Genomic DNA, 23,548 nt, shown 5'->3' on the forward strand with positions numbered 1-23,548 from the left:
AATTCTCATCTCCACCAATACTGTACTATCCTTTTAAGCTGTATTATGACCGACATTCAAGTAGTTACATTTGGAGTAATCGTATATGCTATGTGTGATATTGTTTTATGACTTGAAGGTCTACAATTGTCAAAAGTTTGAAATACATACATGTAGGATCAAACTCAAAGAAAGCAACATTTGGAGCGTGAGTATTTTTCCCATCAATGAATAAAATAAATGTCTTTGTGGTTTAATAATGTATGATATGTGTATGTCTGTGACGCGTGTACAGTGTAGGTGTGTGTGATATCAAGTATGTGACTAAGGTTTATGAGTTACAATGCTACCACACAGTTTGCAGGCAGAGAGTACAAACATACAAAGAGAATTCACACAGGCTCCTATATAATTCCACAGCACCCTAAAATCGGCTGAGGTCATTCATGGTATTCAATCATTTTGTGACTGGAACATCCACAAGGAGCCTCGTGTGCTGCAATATATCACACACAAGTTACATATAGATTGAGTGAATGCAGCACTAGTAGAACACATCAGTGACAGTTGGGGGGAAATCAGTCGATCCGTTCCAAAGTTATGAATCTTTTAAGTATCTGCATAGTCACTGCTGGATGAGAAGACTACCACAGTGAATGATGTCACATGCATACAATGCTATAAGGAATATATAAAGAGAGTCTCACAAAATTTTCCTTTTTGAAAAAAGTGCACATTTCCTCCACTCGTCACTGACATATGTTATGGGTAATATTATTCCCCCTTGCCTTCTGAAAGAGAGAAGTCAAGTGTTCTTTTTTTTTATGCAAGAAAAGTGAAAATATGTTGAATTTTCTTCATATTTTCTTTGTATAGTTGTACACATGTGACATCACAAGCTGTGGTAGTCTTCTCATCCAGCAGTGACTGAGCAGAAACTTCAAAAATTGATAACATTTGAATGGATTGTCCAATTTTCCTCAAACTCTTGTTGATGTGTTCTATTAATATTGCTGCATTCATTCAATCCGCATGTCTATGAAGGTGAACTTGTCCTTTAAGTCATGTCATCGCATGTTCCCTGCTTTCTCTAGATGACACTGCATGATGCCAGCAGTGACTGGTATCCCAATGTTTATCAAATCATAAGTGCTCTGGAATGCACAGAAATGGCACACAATTTGTGTGTTCAGGGTATCAACCAGTGAAAGTTCTTCAGCACATGACTTCCCTTGTATCATAGTTATCTGTAACCTCTGTAACCTATGCTTGTAAAAACCGACATTTGCGAACACCTTCACGAAGTGACATCAATAAACAAAAACAAGACACAAAATCATTGCAATTATGCAGCTGCGACATTAAATTCCAGCTAACCTGGCACAGCAAAGACCATACAACATGCTACCAATAATCATATTACAACTGCAGCATTAACTTTATCAAAAGACCTATCTACCATATTTACTTTAACCAAGTACCATGACCTATTAGAACCTAAGAGACCCGCTCATGTGATAATATCAAAACCAAATTTGAAAGACACCATAGAGTATCTTACCAGACTTCAATTATTGCTAAAATTCACGTCACTCCATACAGTATGTCCAGCTCAGTGAGGAAGAATGTCCTGCCGTGACAGCTTGAAGTAGACAAAATCAGTGGCATCAATGCAGCAATTTTTAACTTTCACCTTCAGCAAGTCATATGATTGATGTTTCTTGCTTTTCTTTTCTTTTTTAATCCTTCCGGTCAACCTTCTCTACTGTCATTTGGATGGTATACGCGAGAGACGATGTGTCCGCCACAGACACCAATGTAGATGCAACGTAGTCCCACGTATGCACCCACCAAACACGTCCAGCCATACTTGGGCGAGATAAGGAGGGCAAGCCAGCCATACCAGTGACTCATCACCCACGACGTCTGCAGGGCTCGAGCCAGAGCCACCTTGAGCGGGAACAGGCTGATGATGACGCGGACAACGTCGGCCACTCGCTGGCTGCTCCGCGTCGGGTTGTCGCCGTTGTGGTGGCCCTGCTTGGAGCGGAGGCGGTGGTGGGCTCGTGACAGGTGAAGGATGCAGAACAGTGTCAGAGGGATGTGAAATTCCGCCAACTGGAAAAGTAGGATGAAGTTGAATATTGGCTTTGCTCACTAGTTGCCAAGACGGCACTTGCATGGATGACAAATGATTCACATTATGATGGAAGTATGTCTTAGGAATTCTTTTGCAAAGCATAATTCTTATCAATACTACAGTCCACTCCGGTTATAACAAAATCCTCTGGACCGGCAGTTTTTTCACTTACATCCAAATTTCATTGTAACTGAAGAAATTAAGTTTATAAAGATATATATGCGATAATTTTGGGACCTGAATTTTTACTTTGTTGTAACCGGAATATCACTATACCTGTGTTTGCTGTAACGGGAGTGCACTGTATTATGATTATTATTATCATTAAGAATGTTGTTTTCATTGTCATTAGCGTCATCAAGATCATTATCGTTACAAATACAATGCATCCCGTTAAAACGAACACGGTTGAAACAAAATTCCGGTTACAGCAAAAAAAAACCATTTAGGCCACAACATTAACCTCTCTATATATTTTTTAATTGTTTATTTGTTCACTTATAACAAAATTTTGAACTAATGAAAGAAAAATGTTGGTCCTGAGGACTTCATTATAATGGGACTCCACTGCATCATTATCTTTATTTCATTTGGCTTTGGCACAAGAAAAACCACAGAAATGCATTGCATATATGTGACCCTGCACCTCAAAACAAACAAAAAGTTGTCAAACAGGAATTTTTAGTTAAGACCATATCCTGAAAGAGCAGACTTTAAGCTTTAAAATGATGTATAATTCAAATCAAATGGACTCTTCTGACCTATCTAAACAATGGAAAGAAAGCACAAACTCAGGAAAAGTGTGAACTGAGAAAAGAGGCTCTGAAGTACAGTGTCTATTCAAGCGCTTAATCTTTACCAAACTGTGCTGGCTGTGCGATGAATGGGACAAACAAGAGACCCGCGGGTCTAGCGCTCACCTGAGTATCGCAAGTTCACCTTTCACGCAGTCACTAATCTAAATTATTCACAGCTCTACCAAAATTTGACGAGGCATTCTCAAGTGGAAGATGAAAATGTACAATAAGGGCCCAATGTTTTCAAGATTCCTTAATTTGGGGGAATTGGGGCCCCCTGGGGCCCTCTGGGTGGGGCATGGTGCCCAGTTTGATAAATTGAGATCCTGACCACCTAGGGATGCTACCTGCCAAGTTTGACAAAAATCCATCATGAGGTTTTCAGGAAGAAGATGAAAATGTACAATTCAGGCCCCCATTTGGACCCTTCCAACCACCCCCCCCCCCCCTACCCCCAAGAGGGGCACCCCTGGATCTCCTATGAACAAACTTGAAACTACAGTCATTAATGTACTCACTCATAGTATTATCTCAGCTCTATAACTTCTGATTCTAGAGAAGATTTTTAAAGATTCCTTCATTTGGGGGTTTGGGCCCCCTGGGGGCCCCCTGGGCGGGGCATGGTGCCCATTTTAACAAATTGAGATCCTAACCCCCTAGGGATGCTACCTGCCAAGTTTGGTGAAAATGGGTCATGAGGTTTTCAGGAAGAAGATGAAAATGTACAATTCAGGCCCCCATTTGGACCCTTCCAACCAACCCCCCCCCCCCCCCCCCCTACCCCCAAGAGGGGCACCCCAGGATCTCCTATGAACAAACTTGAAACTACAGTCATTAATGTACTCACTCATAGTATTATCTCAGCTCTATAACTTCTCATTCTAGAGAAGATTTTTAAAGATTCCTTCATTTGGGGGGTTTGGGCCCCCTGGGGGCCCCCTGGGCGGGGCATGGTGCCCATTTTAACAAATTGAGATCCTAACCCCCTAGGGATGCTACCTGCCAAGTTTGGTGAAAATGGGTCATGGGGTTCTCAAGAAGAAGATAAAAATGTACAATTTAGGCCCCATTAGGACCCCTCCTCACCTCCCCCCCCCCCCCCCCCCTGGGTCCCAAGGGGGGCACCCCTGATTCTGCCATGAACAAACTTGAAACTACAGTCATCAATGTGCTAACTCATAGTATTAACCTAGCTCTATCACTTCTGGTTCTAGAGAAGAAGATTTTTGCGGATTCCTTAATTTTGGGGGGTTTGGGCCCCCTAGGGGCCCCCTGGGTGAGTCATGGTGCCCATTTTAACAAATGGAGTTCCTAACCCCCTAGGGATGCTACCTGCCAAGTTTGGTGAAAATGGGTCATGGAGTTCTCAAGAAGAAGATGAAAATGTACAATTTAGGCCCCATTAGAGCCCTCCCCACCCCCCTCCCCTGGGTCCCAAGGGGGGCACCCCTGATTCTGCCATGAACAAACTTGAAACTACAGTCATCAATGTACTAACTCATAGTATTAACTTAGCTCTATCACTTCTGGTTCTAGAGAAGAAGATTTTTACAGATTCCTTAATTTTGGGGGGTTTGGGCCCCCCTGGGGGCCCCCTGGGTGGGGCATGGTGCCCATTTTAACAAATTGAGTTCCTAACCCCCTAGGGATGCTACCTGCCAAGTTTGATGAAAATCGGTCATGGGGTTTTCAAGAAGAAGATGAAAATGTAAAAAGTTTACGCACGACGCACGACGGACGACGCACGACGGACGACGGACGACGGACGACGGACGACGGACGACGCACGACGCACGACGCACGACGCACGACGGACGCCGGACGAAGGGCGATCGCAATAGCTCACTTGAGCCTTTGGCTCAGGTGAGCTAAAAACAGGAAGTAAACCACCAGAGTAACAACAATGAAAGGATTATCAGATTAAACTGAAATTAAGCTTGCCTCATTAACACATTCTGTCCATAATTAATGCCAACTTTCAAAGCAGTAGCACTACCCTTTCAAAAGTTATTAGAGTTGAAAGTGAAGAGTGTGGACAAGGTTTTTCAGAAATGAAAAAGGGATTCTAAAGACACACCTAATCACACTATTCTACCAAAAATGTTCGAGATAAATTGCTAAAAAAACACACTCTCTTGCCCTTTTTATACCATATTTTAGCATAATGTAAAAGAAGACCCGCTCTTTCAGAAAATATGAAAAAGTCAAGTTCGGCTAGGTTGACCCATTTCACTTATTTTCAGTCCTCACGCAAAATCAGTGTGTGCGACTTTATGTTCGTTTTGAGGTGCACGGTCATATATATGTAATTATGCGAAATTATAAACATCTGCACATGCAAACTCACTCTCACACACTCAAACGCATTCACACATACATACACCTAAAAATCTAGCAGAGTCATTTATACACTTACATCATGGGCAAAGAAGTACATGGGGAATTTGTCCCCAATGAAAGTATCCTTCACATAGACTCCATACAGTGTGACGATACCATGTGTGTTCTCAAGGACATCTCCCAGAAACCAAGGACCTGTAGAAGAAATAGAAAACAGGTCAATGTACAGAGAGATCCAATCAGAACTCCACAACACCTAACGAGGGACTGCTAGTGCTGTTCTTGGAGTTTCCTGTGGGATGTTGCCAATTTTCAACAACAGTTTCAAAATTAAAGGCATAACTTACCATTTGCAGATGAAACAAAAATCCAGCTTTAGTGCTTCAAAATAGTTCTTAAATGTGAGTTATGGATAGAAACAACCAATGTAAAAATTTGAATCAGTATAATCGATGTTAAGTATTGTTAAATATACAAAATGTGAACAATAGTTATAATAAAAGTGTTTCCAGATTAAACCGTCTACAGTTATGGTTTAGTGAGAAAAATAGTGATATCTCCTGATATTTTAGGCTTTATTGTGAAAATTTTATATGGTAGGATGTTTTGTGATACAACTGACCTACACATAAGCATCAAATGTGATATCTTGAACATTTTTAAAATCACTGCTCCCAAAGGTAAACAGGACCTTTAATATTAGGTTGCTTGCTGAAGAAGGTTAAAAAATCAAATGTAACAGCTGGGGCGCTGTCATATTTATTGTTGTGAAAACTACAGCAAGCTTTGGGTGATACAAGCCCAACATGATGCTGTAGATTATGCCAATAATCCTTTAATCTATCTTAACCCGTTGAAGACTAGTCCAGAGTACACTTGGGCAGGTGTCTATGGGGAATGCATGTTACTGCAAAATCAGCTTGTCCTCAACAGGTTAAAAGGGGGAGGAGCTTGCAAACACACTCAAAATATCAGAGTGTAGTCTGTCTTTCAGTTGAAGTTCACAGTTTTGTTTCTTTCTGTTTTTTCTTTGGATATGTTTTTCCTGGATATTACCTTTCCTCAGCAGCAGCAATCCATTTGATTAGCCTCACTTGAACTCCCCTACGCATGGACACCTGAATTAACTACTATTTGCTTTTGAAAATTACATACAAAGAAAAAAAAAGTTTAATATTGTTAAAGGGGAAATTTTCGCGTGAGTAATTTTTCGCATGAGTGGTTTTTCGCGCTCGGCTGGGTGGGATGAGTTTTGCATGTTTTTAATTCCACGGAATCAAGACAAGAACTACTGGAACATATAGCAAGCAAGTATATTCATGTGCTTTTATTTTTGTGCTGGTGTCTGGTTTTGCAAAATGAGCAAAAATTTCAACACCGCAAAAATTTCCACCTTTACAGCATTCTCCCCCCACCTATTAGCGGATAAACTGCCATGATGAGCAGACAGAAGAAGACATCACTGGTGTGAGCAAGAAGTAAGAGTCCCGTCAGAAGGGGATAAGCAGAGGCACCTTGGATCAGGGAGTAGGCAATGAGAATGAAAGTACACGTCAGATTAATTTTATTCTCACGTCTCGGACCATAGAAACAGTTGGAAACAGACATAATGCAAATTTGAACTCTGTCGTTGCCAAAAATGTATATCGGTACACAATGGACAAAAAATGAAAATGGTGAAAAGGTGATGATATCTTGTTATTTTTAAGAATATTGTCCAAGTTTACAAAAAAAAAAAATACTTAATACAAACAAACTTAACTTTGACAATTTGCGGGCTATTACTTCTACATTTCATGTACCGAGGTCATAATGAGCAGACAATATTAACTTTTTCTATGCCTAGGACTTTGGACAGTGTATACAATGCTATTGGGTTTTCTGTGCCAATTCGCACTCAAAGCACACACATGGTTAATGAATATCAGAGATGAGCTGCACTTCACCTGTATTCCAAACACTAGAATGGGTATGTGACACAATGCAGTAAAAGTACTTTTCCACTTGAGCAGTAGTTTCTCTGCAGCTCAGTTATGTGTATCATATTTTCGGATTCATAGCAACACTTGTCCACAGAACAACTTGACCTCATGACATGCCCTACATCTATCTACCTTCTGAAAATTAAGAAATATACCTACAGTTGAAAGTGGAAATATGACTTTTAGTAGGTGAAGGCTGTGGTGGAGGGTTCTCACATCTTCACAGAGCTCTAAAGGCCAATTCTGACATTTATATAAAACTACACAAGGCATCATACAGATGTATGCCAAGTCTGATTGTCAAGCAACAACACTGAACAAGTAATCAACTTGAAATTTAACTACTGTCCGACTGCAGACCTACAAACTGAGAACAAAACAGCACGGAAAACTCAATCACTGCATGGACAGGGCAAATTGAAGTCATTACACAAAGCGCCTCATACCTAGACTCGACCCGTCTGTGTATCTTCTGACAAAGAGAAGGGGGAGCACACAGCAGCACTCAAGACCCATGATGACGGCTACAAACTGAAAATAGAAATAGATGAAAATATATAAATCAGTGAGACAGAGTGCAATGCAGTTTATTCCTAAGTCACCTAACAGTAATATCAGTATGATCTCTTATGGTCTTTAGTCTTTTTATGTACTTGAAGGGATATATATATTTTTTTTTCTCAAACAGCATTTATAAATTAAGAGCTACAAACTTAGCTGCTCTCATTTTGGGCCCACTGGTACAACTATTATCACATTACATACAATCCCCTATATTTCCTGTAATTCAAGTTAGAATTTATTCTCTCAAAATGTCAATCAGTGAAACAACAGCTGCTACTTTATCAGGTTTATCATGATGCAGTATTATAATTATGGTGCACCATTTCATGACAACAATGTAAATCATTCAGGCAACTGATGAATATTTACCATAAAATTCTTAATTTTCTCATCGCACACATATCCTTTGATCATTTTTTTCGCCCAAACAATGATAACATATGGGAGGAGCTTAAGCACTGTGCTCTCAATTTCTCACAGAAGTGGACAGAATACTTGCAAAGAAAAACAGATTGCTTACAAAGAAAACTGCATTCATCATGATGATAGAGGCCTGCAGAAAGGGCTGGTCAGGTCTGCTCCCATCCAGGGAGAACTGGTGGCTCGCTACGCCGACTCTGTCAGCCGAATCCTGCGGAACAGCGTCAAATGCAAAAAAAAAAAATCATTATTCTCAAGAAGGTATAGAAGTGTTTAGCTGATTTTTATCACTCAACAGAAAATTGATTTGTTTACATTTTAATGACCTCCGCCAAGCGAGGAGGTTATGTTTTCATCAGCGTTAGTTTGTTTGTTTGTCTGTGTGCAAAATAACTCAAAAAGTTGTGCACGGATTTGGATGAAACTTACAGGAAAGGCTGAGAATGACACAAGGATCAGATGATTAAATTTTGGTAGTGATCCAGGAATTTTTACAGAGTTTATGAAGGATTTTTGATATTTTGGCAGGTAGGGGCAATGAACTTCAGAGTTCAAGCTGCGCATTTTTTGAGGTTTGCATACGAGCACTTAAGTGCCTGCTCTAGTTTCTGCTAGGGCAAGGCGTGCCGCGCAGCTGGAATTGATGACGTAACAAAAGGCTTCTATATTGGGAAATCGGGTGATTTTCAGCATGCATATGTGGGTGGAAATCACTGATCTCTATGGAAGAACAAGATCAGTAGTGGAAATGAGCCGCTTGGCAAAAGTCTGCGCTCTCAGAGTGCTTCTCTAGTTTGAATTGTTGTTTTTATATGACCACTAAGGAAGCACTGAATGTTTTATATGAGGTAGCAAACATGGTGACAGATGGTTTTAAACCCCCTATGAAGGCCCTTTGAAGGAATACGCTGTGAGAATAAAGTGGCTTGTGTAGAGGCACACCCACTGCAAACAGGGTACTCGAACCAGGGACCTTGCGGTTGATAATCGGTGGTCTTATCCATTGAATCACACCAGTTTCTCACAATAATGAACCCTGTCAATACAATACAACACTACAAAAAGCTCAGTGTTTGGGTGTTATCTGACTGGTGCATTCCTTCATCTTTTCTCAGATGTTGCATGTGGGGTTTTGAGCATGTGCATATATGTTTAAAATGGTAGCAAGCTATTAGTTTTCATTCAATCTACTTTACATATCTTAAAAATAAATGCTGCACTCTTTTTCTAGAGCTCATCACATGACCTATTTGGCAAAACTAGAGCAAGTCACTTGAACCCGGCAAGCACCTGTGAACATCTAGTGCATTACAAATTCACTCTTTAACAATGATTACATGTGGAAGTACAAGCTCAAAGTCAAATCACCTTAACATAAATTACAAGCTGCATCTATGACAACACTAGTTTTTCCTTGACATATCACACACACAAAAAAATGCTTCACCTAGTTACATCCTTTCACATAAATTGAATCTCCTTGTCCAAAAAAATGTTGGGCCAAGAGATGAGGATTTTTGTTACTTAGTTTTAGTTCTTGTGCAATGACATCAGTGCGATACCTACTACTGTATACGAGCTGACAATTCGCGAATTTCGCGAATCGTCTTTGAACCGCAAAAATAACAACGCACGAAAATGTCCTCCAAGTAGCGATTCGCAAAAATATCTGTACGCGAAAATTTCAGCTCGTACAGTATAATACAACAAGTGCATCACAGCACTTTATGCCCAAAGAGAATAAGGAGCATGTTTTATGTCAATTTGTAATTTTGATGTGTCTGTTCACGAATGGCAAAAACTAGGGTTGCTCACCCGGACTGTCACTGAGATGCGATGCAGGCCGTTGCCATAGAGCTCAGGTTTCCATGGCATCACAAACAGAGGTCCTCCATCCACTGCCTCAGCCATACCCAGAGCTCTCCCATCAATCTCTACATTGGCATAACTGACTTGGTCCGGCGAAAAGACCAGAAATCTACTCTTCCCACAGGAAGAGGACACAGGTGGGGGCAGATCAAAAACAACAAAACAAACAAAACAAGGACTTTAAACAAAAAGCCACAACATGATTCTTAATCATTCTGAGTTCATTGTATATTACAATATCTTAACATAGCCATCAAACAGTGATACAGTGTATGTAGACCCATGTCAAAGTAACCATCTCAAACATGTAATCATGCAATAGCTCTTATTCTGTATTTATTAGTTGAGGACTGACTATACAGTGACTGGGATACTCAGAAAAACCACCCAAGTTTTGTTTAAATGGCACTAGTCTACTGTATCAGCTTTTTACCCTGCTCTTTAAGAAAAGCAAAACAGATTTTATGTAGGTTGAGGTTTTGACTCTCGCACGTAGGAGACCTCCCTTTTACTTCCGTTCTACATCTGCCAAAAACATGGCAACGTTACAGCCCCTCCCCATCTCCCTGCTTTACCTGATGTGAGATGAGTGCCGCATCTTGCCAACTGGCTCATGGGCTGGTGCCAGGAAGCGGGCGGCCTTGGGATTAGTGATCAGGACTATGGGCCACTGTCCAAACTGGACATCGGTGAAGGACAGCAAGTCATGGTCGAATGCCATTATGCGATACCTGTGTCATTTGAACATGGTTGTGCATCATTAAGATTTGACTGTCTGCACTACTGGGGAGGGGGTCTTTAAAACATATCACACACCACAAGAATGCAAGCATATCAACTATTTCAGAAATCAGTGTGGTATAATGATGGATGGGTTATTTGGATAAAGAAAAAAAGTAAAAAAAAAAATTAACAATATTAAAAACAATCCAGTATGAGAAATAGCTCTAAGCATTCCATGAGGGCGACAGTAATGGTTCCTATCTGATTTTGATGACACACCAAAGATAAATCATGTACAACATTTTCATTGGTGAAACAAGAGGAGTAGCACAGCTCAAAACAATACGGAGCAACAAAAGAAAAAAAAAATAATCTCTGATGAATCATCACTGAATAATTGCAGAGATTCACTTTCAGTAGTTCTTAAATCAGAAAATTTCACTACTGGCAACCAGGAAATCTGACTGTACTGGACCACAGCATTCCAACAGAGTCTGGAAATATATCACTGTAGTCTCAGCAAGAGGACAAGCACTATCATTGCTTCCTACAAAAGTTCTTCCTACTCAGAATGAAACTTACAAAATAGATACTCACTTCCTGTGTTTCTTCCAGTCTGCTAGCTCCAGTTCAAGACTGTTGTACCGCTGCAATGCATACATCTCATTCACCCCTTTTTTGGTGTCTAAATCATGAAGGTGCCCACACAAGTATGCAATGCCATTACTACATTTGGGGGGGGGGTAAGGAAAAACAAAGCAGAAAAAAGGAGTGAGATAAAATAAGGAAGCATGTATATTTCTTTCTTTTTTTAAATTTGGGGGAACTTCTTCCAGCATGGAATTGTGACAAGGATATACAATGTATGTACAAAACAAACGAACAATAACAAAACAAAAATCCTACATCCAATATCCATTACACTTCCAATCCTATTTTTAATACTTTTAAAAGACTTCCATGAGAAGAACATGAATCTGATTCTTCTCAGAACATGAAATAGGTAATAGCAAACAAAGATCTGCTCTGTGGCATAGGTCATGGAGCAAATGACGTCAACAGAGAAAAACATATTTATATTGCATACAAGGAATTTAATCTTAGCAGCTTACCTTAATATGGTATGAAACTTAGAGGGCGCCAAAATGACATTTGTTGGATAATGTCCAAAGAAAATGGTGTGGTTGCTTGGTGTCGCCAGAGACCTGTCTGTGAGAGCCTGAATTCTGTGTAAGTCCAGCTGGTGTTTGGGAACAAAACATGCAAGACTTTTTATCCACGTATAGTTTGCAAATATTCTTCTGGTGATTGTTGGAAAGACTTCGTTGATTCATTGCTTATATGAGACACATAAAATCATCTGCAATATGTGGATTTTTTTTGTGTGTGTGTGTAGAAAGCTGCTTACTCCTAACTGTTAGTACTGAAAAGTGATATAGAAAGAGCATTGTACAGTCTGGAGAATTTCTTTTTGGGGTGCGAGGGTGGAGGCTGCGATTCCTATGGCATTGAACATGCTCCAGATGTTTCTGCTCCTATTGAATAGTATCAATATCAAGCTCTGTTAAACATCAGTATCATCACCTACATATTCATACTGTTTCCTTGTCGACCATTTAAACACGAAACTTTCCATCAAGCAGTGCACTCACATCGTCCAGGATGCCAAAGAAGTTGAACGGCCTCTTGAGGCCGATATGAGGGAGGGCCTCTGCATAGATGAAGGAGTACGTCCCGAATGGAAGCTGTAGTTCATGCAGGAAAGATTGGTCTCCCTTAGCTCCCAGCACCGAATATTGTCTGAAGGAATCCAATCACAGAACAAGAAATCTGCTTTCATACAAAGTTATACTTCATTCCATCTTCAAGATCACAACACTTTTTTGTACGCTTTTAGCTCCTCCATTTCAATGAAACTTCATGCAAAGGCGACATTTAAGTGTAGTACAGTGCACTCCCGATATAACAATACGGTTATAACGAAATTTCGTTATAACGAAGTAAAACTTCTGGTCCCAAAATTATCGCCATTGAAGTCTATGGTACAAAATTCGCTTATAACGAACACGGTTATAACGAAATTTTCGTTATAACGAAATCTTTTCTGAGCACCACTGACAAAGAAAAACAAAAGAAATGTGCTCCGTTATAACGAAATGTGAATCGCTTCCGAAAATACGTAGCGGAACAAGCATTTATAGCGTCTCAGCATGGGCGAACGCTTCACATCAATGTGTACGTGTTCGCTCCTTGTGTCCTGCACCGTTTCCAAGGGGGACTTGCATTATTGTAATACAATAATCTGAAATTAAACAAGGCTCGTTTTATTGTTTCGAAAGTACTTTATCACAAAACACACATATTCTTATACACCTAAATGTCCGTTGGTTCTGAAATGAAATAGGGTTTGTTCTTACGAACATTTTGGCGTTATTCAAACAGTTCGTTATTGCTAAAGTTCGTTAAACCGAGAATGAGATATGGTTCTTATTACGATGGTTCGTTAGTCAGAAAATGATAGGAATTCCAAACTTTTGTTAATCAAAACATTAAAAAAAAGTTTCGTTAATCCAAAGGTAAAAAAGGTGTGTCTAGTAACAAAACTTTGGAATTGCAAACTTCAAAATCGTCTTAAGATAACCGAATTTACGAAATAACTAACCTTTGCTTTCTCATTTTTTTTTATTACAAATCTTCTTCAGAATAACAAACCTTATTTCACTGTCGGATTAAAAAACCTTCGGAGCAGTGAACCATTCTCATTCTTTTTTATTTACAAACCTTCGGAATGACGAAACTCATTTCATTTTCTGATCAACGAGCCTTCGGAAAACGAACAATGTAGTTATATCTAAATTATGAACTTTCGGAATAACGAATCGTCGGAAGAGCGAAGCTTCAAAATAATGAACAAACCTTTGGATTCCCGGTAATGATGAAACTTCGGAGCAAAGAGTCTTTCGAAGTAACAAACTTTAGTAAGAATCTTTGGAATAGCGAACTGTAACGGAATCCTAAACTATTATTTTCTATACCGGTACGACTTATTGCGTGACAAAAAAAACTTTATGCTCTCTTTTAAATGTAATATCCAAACGAAATTAAAAAGGTACCATCCCATTTCACATAGCTTTCCAGTGTATGATGAGTATTCAACAAACATAATATATGCGTGGTGGTTACTTGTTTTTGTTATATATTGTATTCGGTTATAACGAAATTTCGTTATAACGAAAGAAAACGGCCGGGCCCGAGCATTTCGTTATAACGGGAGTGCACTTACCAGAACATAGTGTACATTATGAACATACCTTGCAATATCTTTTTTTTTTTTTTTGCTGTAGTTATGCCCACACATACAGTATCTCAACTGTAGCATTTACACTCCACTGCCATAACTTTTTATTTTGCCTGCGCCAATGAACACAGTCCACTGAAATGCTTTACACTATACTCTTTCACTTCCTTACAAGATTGAACACATTATCTGCATTTGATGACAAAACCATTGGGTACATGACACATTAAAATCAGGGATTAAGTATTCTACAGTTTACTTGTTGAATTTAACATGGTAGAGAAGAGGGAAAGGTATTATTTGAATCATCGGAAGTAACTTCTATCTTCTATTTGAAAGATAATGGACTTAATAAAACTGTGGGATATTATACCACTACAGATCATGAGATGTTTGGAACATCCCTACCCAGGTAAATGTAAGACTGTATGCAAAAGAAAGACAGAATGCAATGGTGATAAAATGTGAGAGGTGATTTTACCACATACAGAAAATTTGAACGTAAACTCACCAATATGAAGAATGCTATCACCATTTGAATTCAAGTATATCACCTGAAATGGTGTCTGGCGGGAATTTAAAAAATAGCTGCCAGTCACATTTGCGACAATGCTTGAATAATATTCCCGATTTCACACAAAATGCCACTACTGTTGTCTGCTTTTCTTCATATAAAAGCAATCTGCACATGTCAAATTGAGGCAAATCTAGAACACTGTGTTCCGACTCATTATGCAAGACAGGGGCAGTCTCTGCCTATCCATTCAAACTCAACAAAAATCACACCTGTGTTGTCTTGATCTTAAGTTTTTTTGTGAGTTTTTTGCAACAAGAAGACAATTAGGGAGCATTATTCAACACTTGTTATCGAATCATATGACAAAGAATTATATCTTGGATGACAATAGGATGCACCGCAAGATGATGTATTAAATACAGTACGTCTTAAGTGTCTCGCGTTTGCTAAATTTTGCCAAGATTGCACTGATATATTGGTTTCAAATGATAAGCATAATTCAAGACAACTTCCTCGTTGATTTCTCAAGTGAAATGATGGAATTAATATAAAGCCAAATATGACAAACCTGAAAAGATTGTTGGTATGCTCAGCTGATGGTACATTGAAATTATCTGTAATAGAGACAAATAAATAAATATATGACACAAACGATTATGTTAAGTTTAAATACATACACCTCCTTATCAATCATAACTGGATCATACTTCCATTTTCAGGGAGAAGTGAGCTAACTCATTCAAATCAAGCATGAATATGCAAAAATATGTACAATTAGCAACGTCTAGTAAACCATTTCTGTAACTAATTAAAAGTTATGGATGTTCTTTTCTTACAGTCTAGTTACTAGACATTTCATTCAACTGCTCTTTCCCATTACTATTTACTACTGGCAGCAGTGATTTAAAAATTTTGTAAGTTATCATAAATCATATTTGATGCATGTATATAGGTCAGTTGTATCACAAAAATCCTACCATATAAAAATTTCACAATAAAGCCTAAAATATAAGGAGATATCATTATCAGGTCTGCCAACATTCCCCACATCCAAATTAGGGAGATTCCATACAGCATATCAGGGAGATATCTGTGTGTTACATGCATTTCATTGGGCGAAAATAATTCCCAAATCAGGGATATTTCAAAATTCTCTTATTCAGACATGAACAGATTTTGACATTTTCAGGGAGACTCCTGCAGAATCAGGGAGACTTGGCAGCTCTGCACTATTTTCTCAGCAAACCATAACAGTAGACAGTTTATTCTAGAAACAATTTTATTCCGACTATTGTTCACATTTTGTATATTTAACAATACTTAACATTAATTATACTGATTTACATTTTTACATTGGTTGTTTCTATCCCAAACTCACATTTCAGAACTATTTTGAAGCACTAGAGCAGGGTTTTTGCTTCATCTGAAAATGGTAAATAATGCCTTTAAGTTCCATAGGCAGGAATTTGCTTAGTTGTTGCTAGGTAGGGCAAGCCTCCGGCAAGCTTTGTGGTAGCTCAGGGTAACTTTTGTTAACAAAGCATGCATAAAATCTAAAAACATTACAGAAGCAGTCTATTGTTAAACACGAAATTTGGTCGTGATTCTTATATCAGATATTCTTGCTATCACAACTAATGTTGGGCTTTCAAAGATATTCAAACACATGCCATCGGAGAGTTAAGCTATCATGAATGGGTCATGACCCTTAACGAGGTGAACAGTTCCTGTTTGAAGTCAAGCCTTACCATGGTTCCCTCTGACATCCAGCCAGATCATGGAGTAGGGTAGCTCTGCCTCTTGCAGGACTTTGTGGTACATCAGCCAGTCCTCGATGTTCTCCGAAGAATTTGGTGCTCCGTCAGTCAGGTCGCCTGCCGGAAAAACCATAGAACATCAGTTGAATCAGGAATCATGATAAACATTCCGTCACGACTGAACAGAAAGAAATGATCCTCACACAATCTTGTGTGACATCTGAGTTTTTCATTTGTTTTCCCCTGGTTCTCAATCCCACCTGCCCTGTCTGCTAATAACATTTTTACTCTTACATCGACCGAGACGTGCTTTTTGATAGTCTGGCATGTTCAAAAGGTGACAGACAAGTATAAACCGCTTTGCTCATTCAGGGACATATAACTTTCACATACCGGTTGCAAGAACAAGAGTCGGCTGAATGATCTTGAGATAATCGGTGCAGAAAATTCTGAAGTCTCTCGCCCTGGTAGCCTTCATTACGTTTGGCACACTTGTGAGGTGTATATCAGATATCTGGAAGAAATAAGAGAAAAGTTGAAAACAGTACAATGTGGATAGCAAATTTCATTGTATTAGCACATAGATTATACCCAGAGAGTTTCTATTAGAAAACTGCTAGTGCGTATTTTACATGTCTGCTACTGCTATAAGAAGAGAAACAAAGCAAAGCAAAACAAAAGATCAGGTATGGACATACCATGGCTCAACATTTGCTCTATGACTAGTTGATCACAGATGATACCAGCTCACTGACAAAGCAGGGCCACAAATTTTGTAATGAAAAGCAAGAGGTAGGAATTTGATAAAAATCACAGAATCAACTGGCAAACAGATATTGTGAAAGGCATTCATACCACTTTTTCATTTTCACATAGCAACTACCACCAACAGATCACATCTGCAAGTAAACAATATCCCACGTGCCTTACAAGTGGAATCAATTTCACTGGATATAGTCGACACAATCTTCATGTCAGCCCCCGGGCCTAATGATTAACTGTCTTAATCTTTTAGGTCACAATCATTCCCTGAATAAATACCCAGTACACTATATACAAGCCATTGCTGCAACTGCTACTAGTGAATTTACCTGATCAAGAAAGCTATCTTTCAAGCAAGTAACAATATCAATGCATCGGACACTAAAATTTAAGCAAAATTAGACAACTTTTTATTTACCTTTTATATTTCAGTGCAGTATTTCTCATACAACTCTTGTGTCCACTGGGCAGTTGAAATAGATGTCTATGACACCTCTCTCTTGTAGATTTTTTCCATTTCCTTTCTATGCAAAAATGGTCATAGCTGTTAGATGCTAAATGCTAACTTGGCATTAAAATCACAGAATATTTTACCACAGTGCAACTTTGTAATGCTACTTTCAGAAAATTTATAGAAGCCTGACTCATCTCCATCCATACTACTTCAAACAGCAATGAACAGACATTCTGTATTAACACTTCTTCCACCACTCTGACTCGCAGAAAAGACAGACATCTAGTATCATAAAAAATCCACCACATACAATGTACCTGCACAAACCAAAATAGGTTATCTGGGCCATCTCCTGGATACGGTGCAAGGTCAGATCGTGGGTGTGGAGGACCCGTGTATTGCACAGGAATAGTGAAGTAGTGAACGGCCTTTGCAAGGACACAGCACGCCACAACTGCCATCACTAGCACAGCACATGCCGAAGCGGTTTTACTTTGGATTTGCCACATGACGACTCACAGACTTGAGGCACTGCGTTTGACAACTACTGTCGGGCCTATAAATGAACAGAAGAGCGAGGAAACATAACATCAAAACAATAATGGAAGGGATATATAGCTTGATTTCTATCAAACAGGCTGAAGTGTAGACATTCAGGATTTACATTAGTTACTGATGTGCAGTATGTCGACGTATCTGATGTCATTTCTGTACAGGACAGTCCTGTCATAACAAAGTAATATAAATATATATATATATATATATATATATATATTGTAATATGAAAATTTCACTAAGAAAACTAAACATTAATGTAGAATAAAGTCTAGATAGTTATTCTGAAGTCTAGGACCTGAAATTTTACTTCGCTGTGAACTGTGTTTTACCAGTATAAACTGTGTTTGTTATAATGGGAGTGTACTGGACATCGTTGCGACCAAGGCCAGGGCAGCTCAACTCACATCTAATAGTCTCACTCTCCGCTCTTAAAAATGGTTGTTTGTTCACTGTACGGGAGCCAGGAGCGAGTGGAGAGTCAGGTCCCCTGTGAGTGCAGTACAGTGGTGGAAAAATCTTCTTGTTCATTACTCCCTTCTTGTCAATGATACAGGAAGTAATCGGTCTAAAATTTTACAGGTACTGCAGTAGACAAGGTCAAGGAGGGTCCCATCCAACCCCGAGGTACCACCCTGACGATACAAATGATATGCGTTACTAAAGCCACATCTCTCAACCAATCGGCTACAAATATCAAAAAGAGCCAGTTCAGCTGTTTGTGTAAATAAAAACATAGAATGTACAATTGTAGATTGGAACCATACCAGCAGCAGAGCTAGCTGCAGACTGTAAACGTAATATCACTTAAATAAGGTCTACCGACAACATACCGTACTTTAAAAAGCACACCAGCATCTATGCTCAATCGAAGTCCACAGCACAGTTGCTAACAAAAAAAGTACTGACAGTAGCACGAGTAAATTTAGATCTAATACTAGCAGAATTTAGAATAAACCTAGTCTACTTACTAGTACCGTACTAGTAGTAGTATGACCAAGCGTTGTGGGACCGGACACGTACATTGAGTCACATTGAAGGGGAAATCCAATGATTTAGCAGGTTAATTCTCACGCCGTTTTCACAGAATGTTGTCTAGTATTATATGAGGAGTCTATATGAAGTCTTTGAGGTAAAGGGTGCATATTCTGTGTGTAAAATAGGCAAGTTTTTCATGCGCGAACTTAAGTGTCCGGAAACCTAACCCCCATCATAACTGCAACCAGCAGCCCCATACGCATAGCGTATGGGGCTGCTGTTCGCAGTTATAACAAAGATCCTAGTATAATTACAGGTAGTAAATTTACTAACGTTAGTAGTAGTAGTATAGTGAGGTGCCCGCACCTCGCCAGGGGCCCGAATACCGTCACCCTGTTTAAAATCGTTACGAGCACACTGAACAATCATTTTTGCCTAGGACTGTGTTCAGTACGCTTGAAACTTGGCAGGACTACCACAACCAAGCAAGTTGTGGTGAAAACTGAAGAGTTTTTCACAAAAATCTGACATTTATATTATCTTAGGAATACGTGTAATACGGTCACCCGCATGCATCTTTTATGTGTATGTCTGACTATGGGAGCCTCACGGTCACCCGCACACGTCTTTTACGTGCTTTGTCTATGGGAGCACAGGTGACGAGTTGCGGGCCCCTTCCTTAGCGCACAACTATTCCGCATCGCTCATCAGTTCGTGTTTGACGACGATAGCTGCAAATTTCCGGTTGGTATCAATCAGTGAACTTTTGATTCTGTTGGAATCTTCAGCATATTTCCTGAATTTGAGTGGGATTTCATAGAATTTCAGTGATAAAATGTGATTCAAATATGCATAAACATCGAGTATGACGAGGTGCGGATCACCCAAGCCAAGTATACTATTACTTAACGTCAATTACGGTATGGTCGCCACTGCGGTAAGGTCGCCAGACATTCACATCACATGTAACGCGCGCCGCGATCGGAGATCAGGTTGGGCGACAGATTTTCATCACTCTCAAAATACATTCGTATGAATCGTAATTCACCTTTTTCCTCCGTAAAAACACAAATAATTGTAATCAAAATATATTTTACCATATGTAACAGGTGATAAAACCATTTTTAATGCGAGGATGTTTTTGATTTAGAATGGATTTCAGGTGGAAGATTAAGGGAGATTTTCAAACGCGGTGACCGACAATGCCTCCTTCATTGAAGCGTATGTATAACACACACGCTAATAATATGTGGCAGGCTTTGGGCGGCAAACTAATTCAGCGCCGATATTAGTTCGCCAGCCCGGACGTGTATAAGAATTACACACAAGTAGCGACCATATGGTAATTGACGCTAGTAACCCCAGGGCGCTCCTTCACATAGCGCTGGTTGCAGTAAATTTAAAGGCCGGTAGCTAGAGAGTAGGGCCAACCGCGCTTGTTTTTTCTGCTTTTGTCTAATTCCAGATGAGGCGAGGACTACAACGGACTCCTTCAGGCATAATTGCTACAGACATTGGCTTTATAGTTTTTTATGCCTCCGCAACGAAGTGGCCGGAGGCATTATGTTTTCGGGTCGTCCGTCCGTCCGTCCGTCCGTCCGTCCGTCCGTCCGTCCGTCCGTCCGTCCGTCCGTACGTCCGTCCGTCCCGTTTTGTTTTTGTCGATATCTCAAGAACCGTGTGGTGGTTTTACATCAAACTTGGTATGAGGGTATATCCTTGGGGGATAATACTTTGTGTGGATTTTAGGGTCACAGGGTCAAAGGTCAAAGGTCACAGGTTATTTTGTGAAAAAAAAATTGAAATTTCATGTTTTTCTCCATATCTCGCAAATGGTTCAAGGTATCTTTGTGGAACTTAGTATATATGCTTGTACCGATGGGCAGTGATTATCTAGGGAAGTTGGGGGTCATGGGTCAAAGGTCAGGGGGTCAAAGGTCGAGGTCAACTCCTCAAAAATATCACTACTTTCCTTAAAATGCAATATGCCTGAAGGGTTTTTTTTTTTAAAACTTGATGTGTGGCATGTATTACCCAATATATATTTTTGGGGAAGTTTCTTGCCTAAAGGTCAAAGGTCAAAAGGTAAAAGGTCAAGTGAAAGTGCTAAATTGCACTTTTTCCTCCATATCTCGAAAGTAACTCAAGGTATCATCATGAAACTTACATATTTATGCATGTTCAACCTAACAGTGATTCTCTTTGGAACTGTGAGGTCAAAGGTCAAAGACCAGGTTTAGATAATGCTATTTTCCCATTTGATACTGAAATTATACTTTTTCTCAATACCTTGAAAATTACTCAATGCATAAACTTATAAAAGGGTCAAAAGTCAAGTAAAAATCATCAATTCCCCAAATACCTGCACTCTTACATTTTAATCATTCATCCAATTGAACCTAGTAGTTCTAGGAAAGTGAACATTCAGCACATTTGTGTCAAACCTGTCATTTTAATATTTTGCCAATTGTGTGAAACTGTCATCACACATTGTCAAGACATTGTACTATAGACCTATTAGGAGAACCATGCATTATGGCGGAGGCATATCAGTAGCCGTAGCGATATATCTAGTTTACATCTAAATTTACTTGCAATTGGCATAAATACATAGGTCTACCGGTCTAGACCTATTAAACGTTACATAGACTCCACATACAAAAACATACATTGTCATTGGCATACACTACAGTCATTGGCTTTACATTCTTGGCCTTCGCATTGTGGCCTACTGGCTGGGGATGGGGGCTGCGCCTCCTTCCTCCAAGCAAGACCTTTATAAAGAACCAAAGAACAAGAACAAACCTTCTTATTAAAGAACCCTGTCCTTTCCTCTTCAGTCTTACTCTTAGTCTTGTCTGTTTGAGGTTTCATCAGACGGCCCGGCGGCGACAGGCTCAAAAATAGAAGAGGATCAGGTGCGTGCGTAGCGTAGGAATGTACAAGCGGGACTGATGCGGGAGCATCACAAAGTCAAAGGTGAGGGCCTAGGGGGTTTGCCTGGGATCGGGATGGGATATGAGAAGCAAGCATGCAGCGCGTTACGTTGTGCTGGGTGCGACCCGCGGGCCGGGCGGCGGGTGCATCTAGCTAGCCGCAGCGTTCGCAGGTAGGTACCTGTACAACACTCCACTGCACTTATAGTTATAGTACATGTACGTAGGGTAGAGCCAACCAGCTGGCTCAAGAACTATTGTCATTACATCATCAGGAACGGTAACGATATGATGTAACACGTTTGCTCAGGCAGAGATCAGAAGGGACAAGAGCACCGGAGGAAAACGCCAGAAGTGGCTAACTTCTTGAATTGAACAGACATCGGCGATACCATAAATACTGGTACTGGTGGTGGTATATATCGGCCGTCGAGCTTCGCTGGTGTCTCTGCTGCTGCCGTTCCCGCTGCCTCCTTTGCTAGTCCTAGATCCTGGATGTTGTGTGGTGATTTACTCGCACTCGTCAAGTACGTGCACGTATGTTGGGAGATCAAAAAAAGAAGGGTGGTAAAAATACCCTACTAGCTAGTCAACGTTACCTGCCGACTCTGGGCCCTGTCTTATAAAATTTGTGATAGAAATCAATCAGTCACAAATCTCTTGAAAGCTGCAATCAATCGCAACCTGTGATTGCATGCACGATTGATTGCAGTTCTCCGTCTTAATTTCAATCATAACTTTTTTGTAATATAAGATAGATTTGCATTCAATCGTAAACTTGCAATTGATTTGAATCAATCACAAGTCTTTAAAGGACAAGTTCACCTTCATAAACACAAGGATTGAGAGAATGCAACAATGTTAGTAGAACACATCAGTGAAAGTTTGAGGAAAATTGGACAATCGATGCAAAAGTTATGAATTTTTTAAATTTTTGTCTTGGAACCGCTGGATGAGGAGACTACTACAGCTTGTGAGTCATATGCGTACAACAGTATAAAGAAAATATAAAGAAAATTCAACATATTTTCACTTTTTTCACATAATAAAAGAGCACTTGACTTGGCTCTTTCTAAAGGCAGGGGGAATAATATTACCCATAACATTTGTCGGTAACGAGTCGGGGGAATGTGAACTTTTTTCATAAGATGAAATTTTGTGAAACTCTCTTTATATTTTCCTTATATTGTTGTACGCATGTGACATCTAAGTTATTCACACACTGCAGTAGTCTTCTCATCTAGCGGGTACTGCACAAAACTTCAAAAATTCATAACTTTTGAACGGATTGTCCGATTTTCCTCAAACTTTCAATGATGTGTTCTACTAATATTGCTACATTCTCTCAATCCTTATGTTTATGAAGGTGGACTTGTCCTTTAAAGACGGGGCCCAGGTTTGCTCTGCTGCCTGGTGTACAAGCGAGAGTACAGCATTTCGGTGAGCAAGAGCATTTATTTTTAAGATCGAAAATTAT

The 23,548-nt window shown here is 39.6% G+C and overlaps 1 protein-coding gene across 1 annotated transcript; it reads right to left on the minus strand.

Moving 5' to 3' along the window:
- Positions 1-1,731: 1,731 nt before the first annotated feature.
- Positions 1,732-22,042, minus strand: LOC139744664 (transmembrane protein 62-like). Its single transcript, XM_071655090.1, has 15 exons — positions 21,941-22,042; positions 17,920-18,158; positions 16,780-16,900; positions 16,378-16,503; positions 15,198-15,243; positions 12,467-12,614; positions 11,927-12,054; positions 11,412-11,540; positions 10,667-10,822; positions 10,038-10,200; positions 8,323-8,433; positions 7,685-7,769; positions 6,672-6,770; positions 5,333-5,451; positions 1,732-2,097 (listed from the first exon to the last, which is right to left on the minus strand). Exons 2-15 carry the CDS (start codon positions 18,109-18,111, stop codon positions 1,732-1,734), a joined length of 1,989 nt encoding a protein of 662 aa, XP_071511191.1. The 5' UTR covers positions 18,112-18,158; positions 21,941-22,042.
- Positions 22,043-23,548: the final 1,506 nt, after the last annotated feature.

Source organism: Diadema antillarum, unplaced genomic scaffold (genome assembly GCF_040938485.1).
Source record: "Diadema antillarum isolate AM-2024a unplaced genomic scaffold, OU_Dant_1.0 seq00001200_RagTag, whole genome shotgun sequence".
NCBI classification, from domain to species: domain Eukaryota; kingdom Metazoa; phylum Echinodermata; class Echinoidea; order Diadematoida; family Diadematidae; genus Diadema; species Diadema antillarum.

Excerpts from the sequence above, each read along its gene's own strand:
- LOC139744664 (XM_071655090.1), bottom strand. The coding sequence starts at position 18,111 with ATGTGGCAAATCCAAAGTAAAACCGCTTCGGCATGTGCTGTGCTAGTG. Across the intron at positions 12,055-12,466 it reads TCTTTGGCATCCTGGACGAT|CTGGACTTACACAGAATTCA; the intron begins GTGAGTGCACTG and ends CCCAAACACCAG. Across the intron at positions 8,434-10,037 it reads GCATCTCAGTGACAGTCCGG|GATTCGGCTGACAGAGTCGG; the intron begins GTGAGCAACCCT and ends GCTGTTCCGCAG.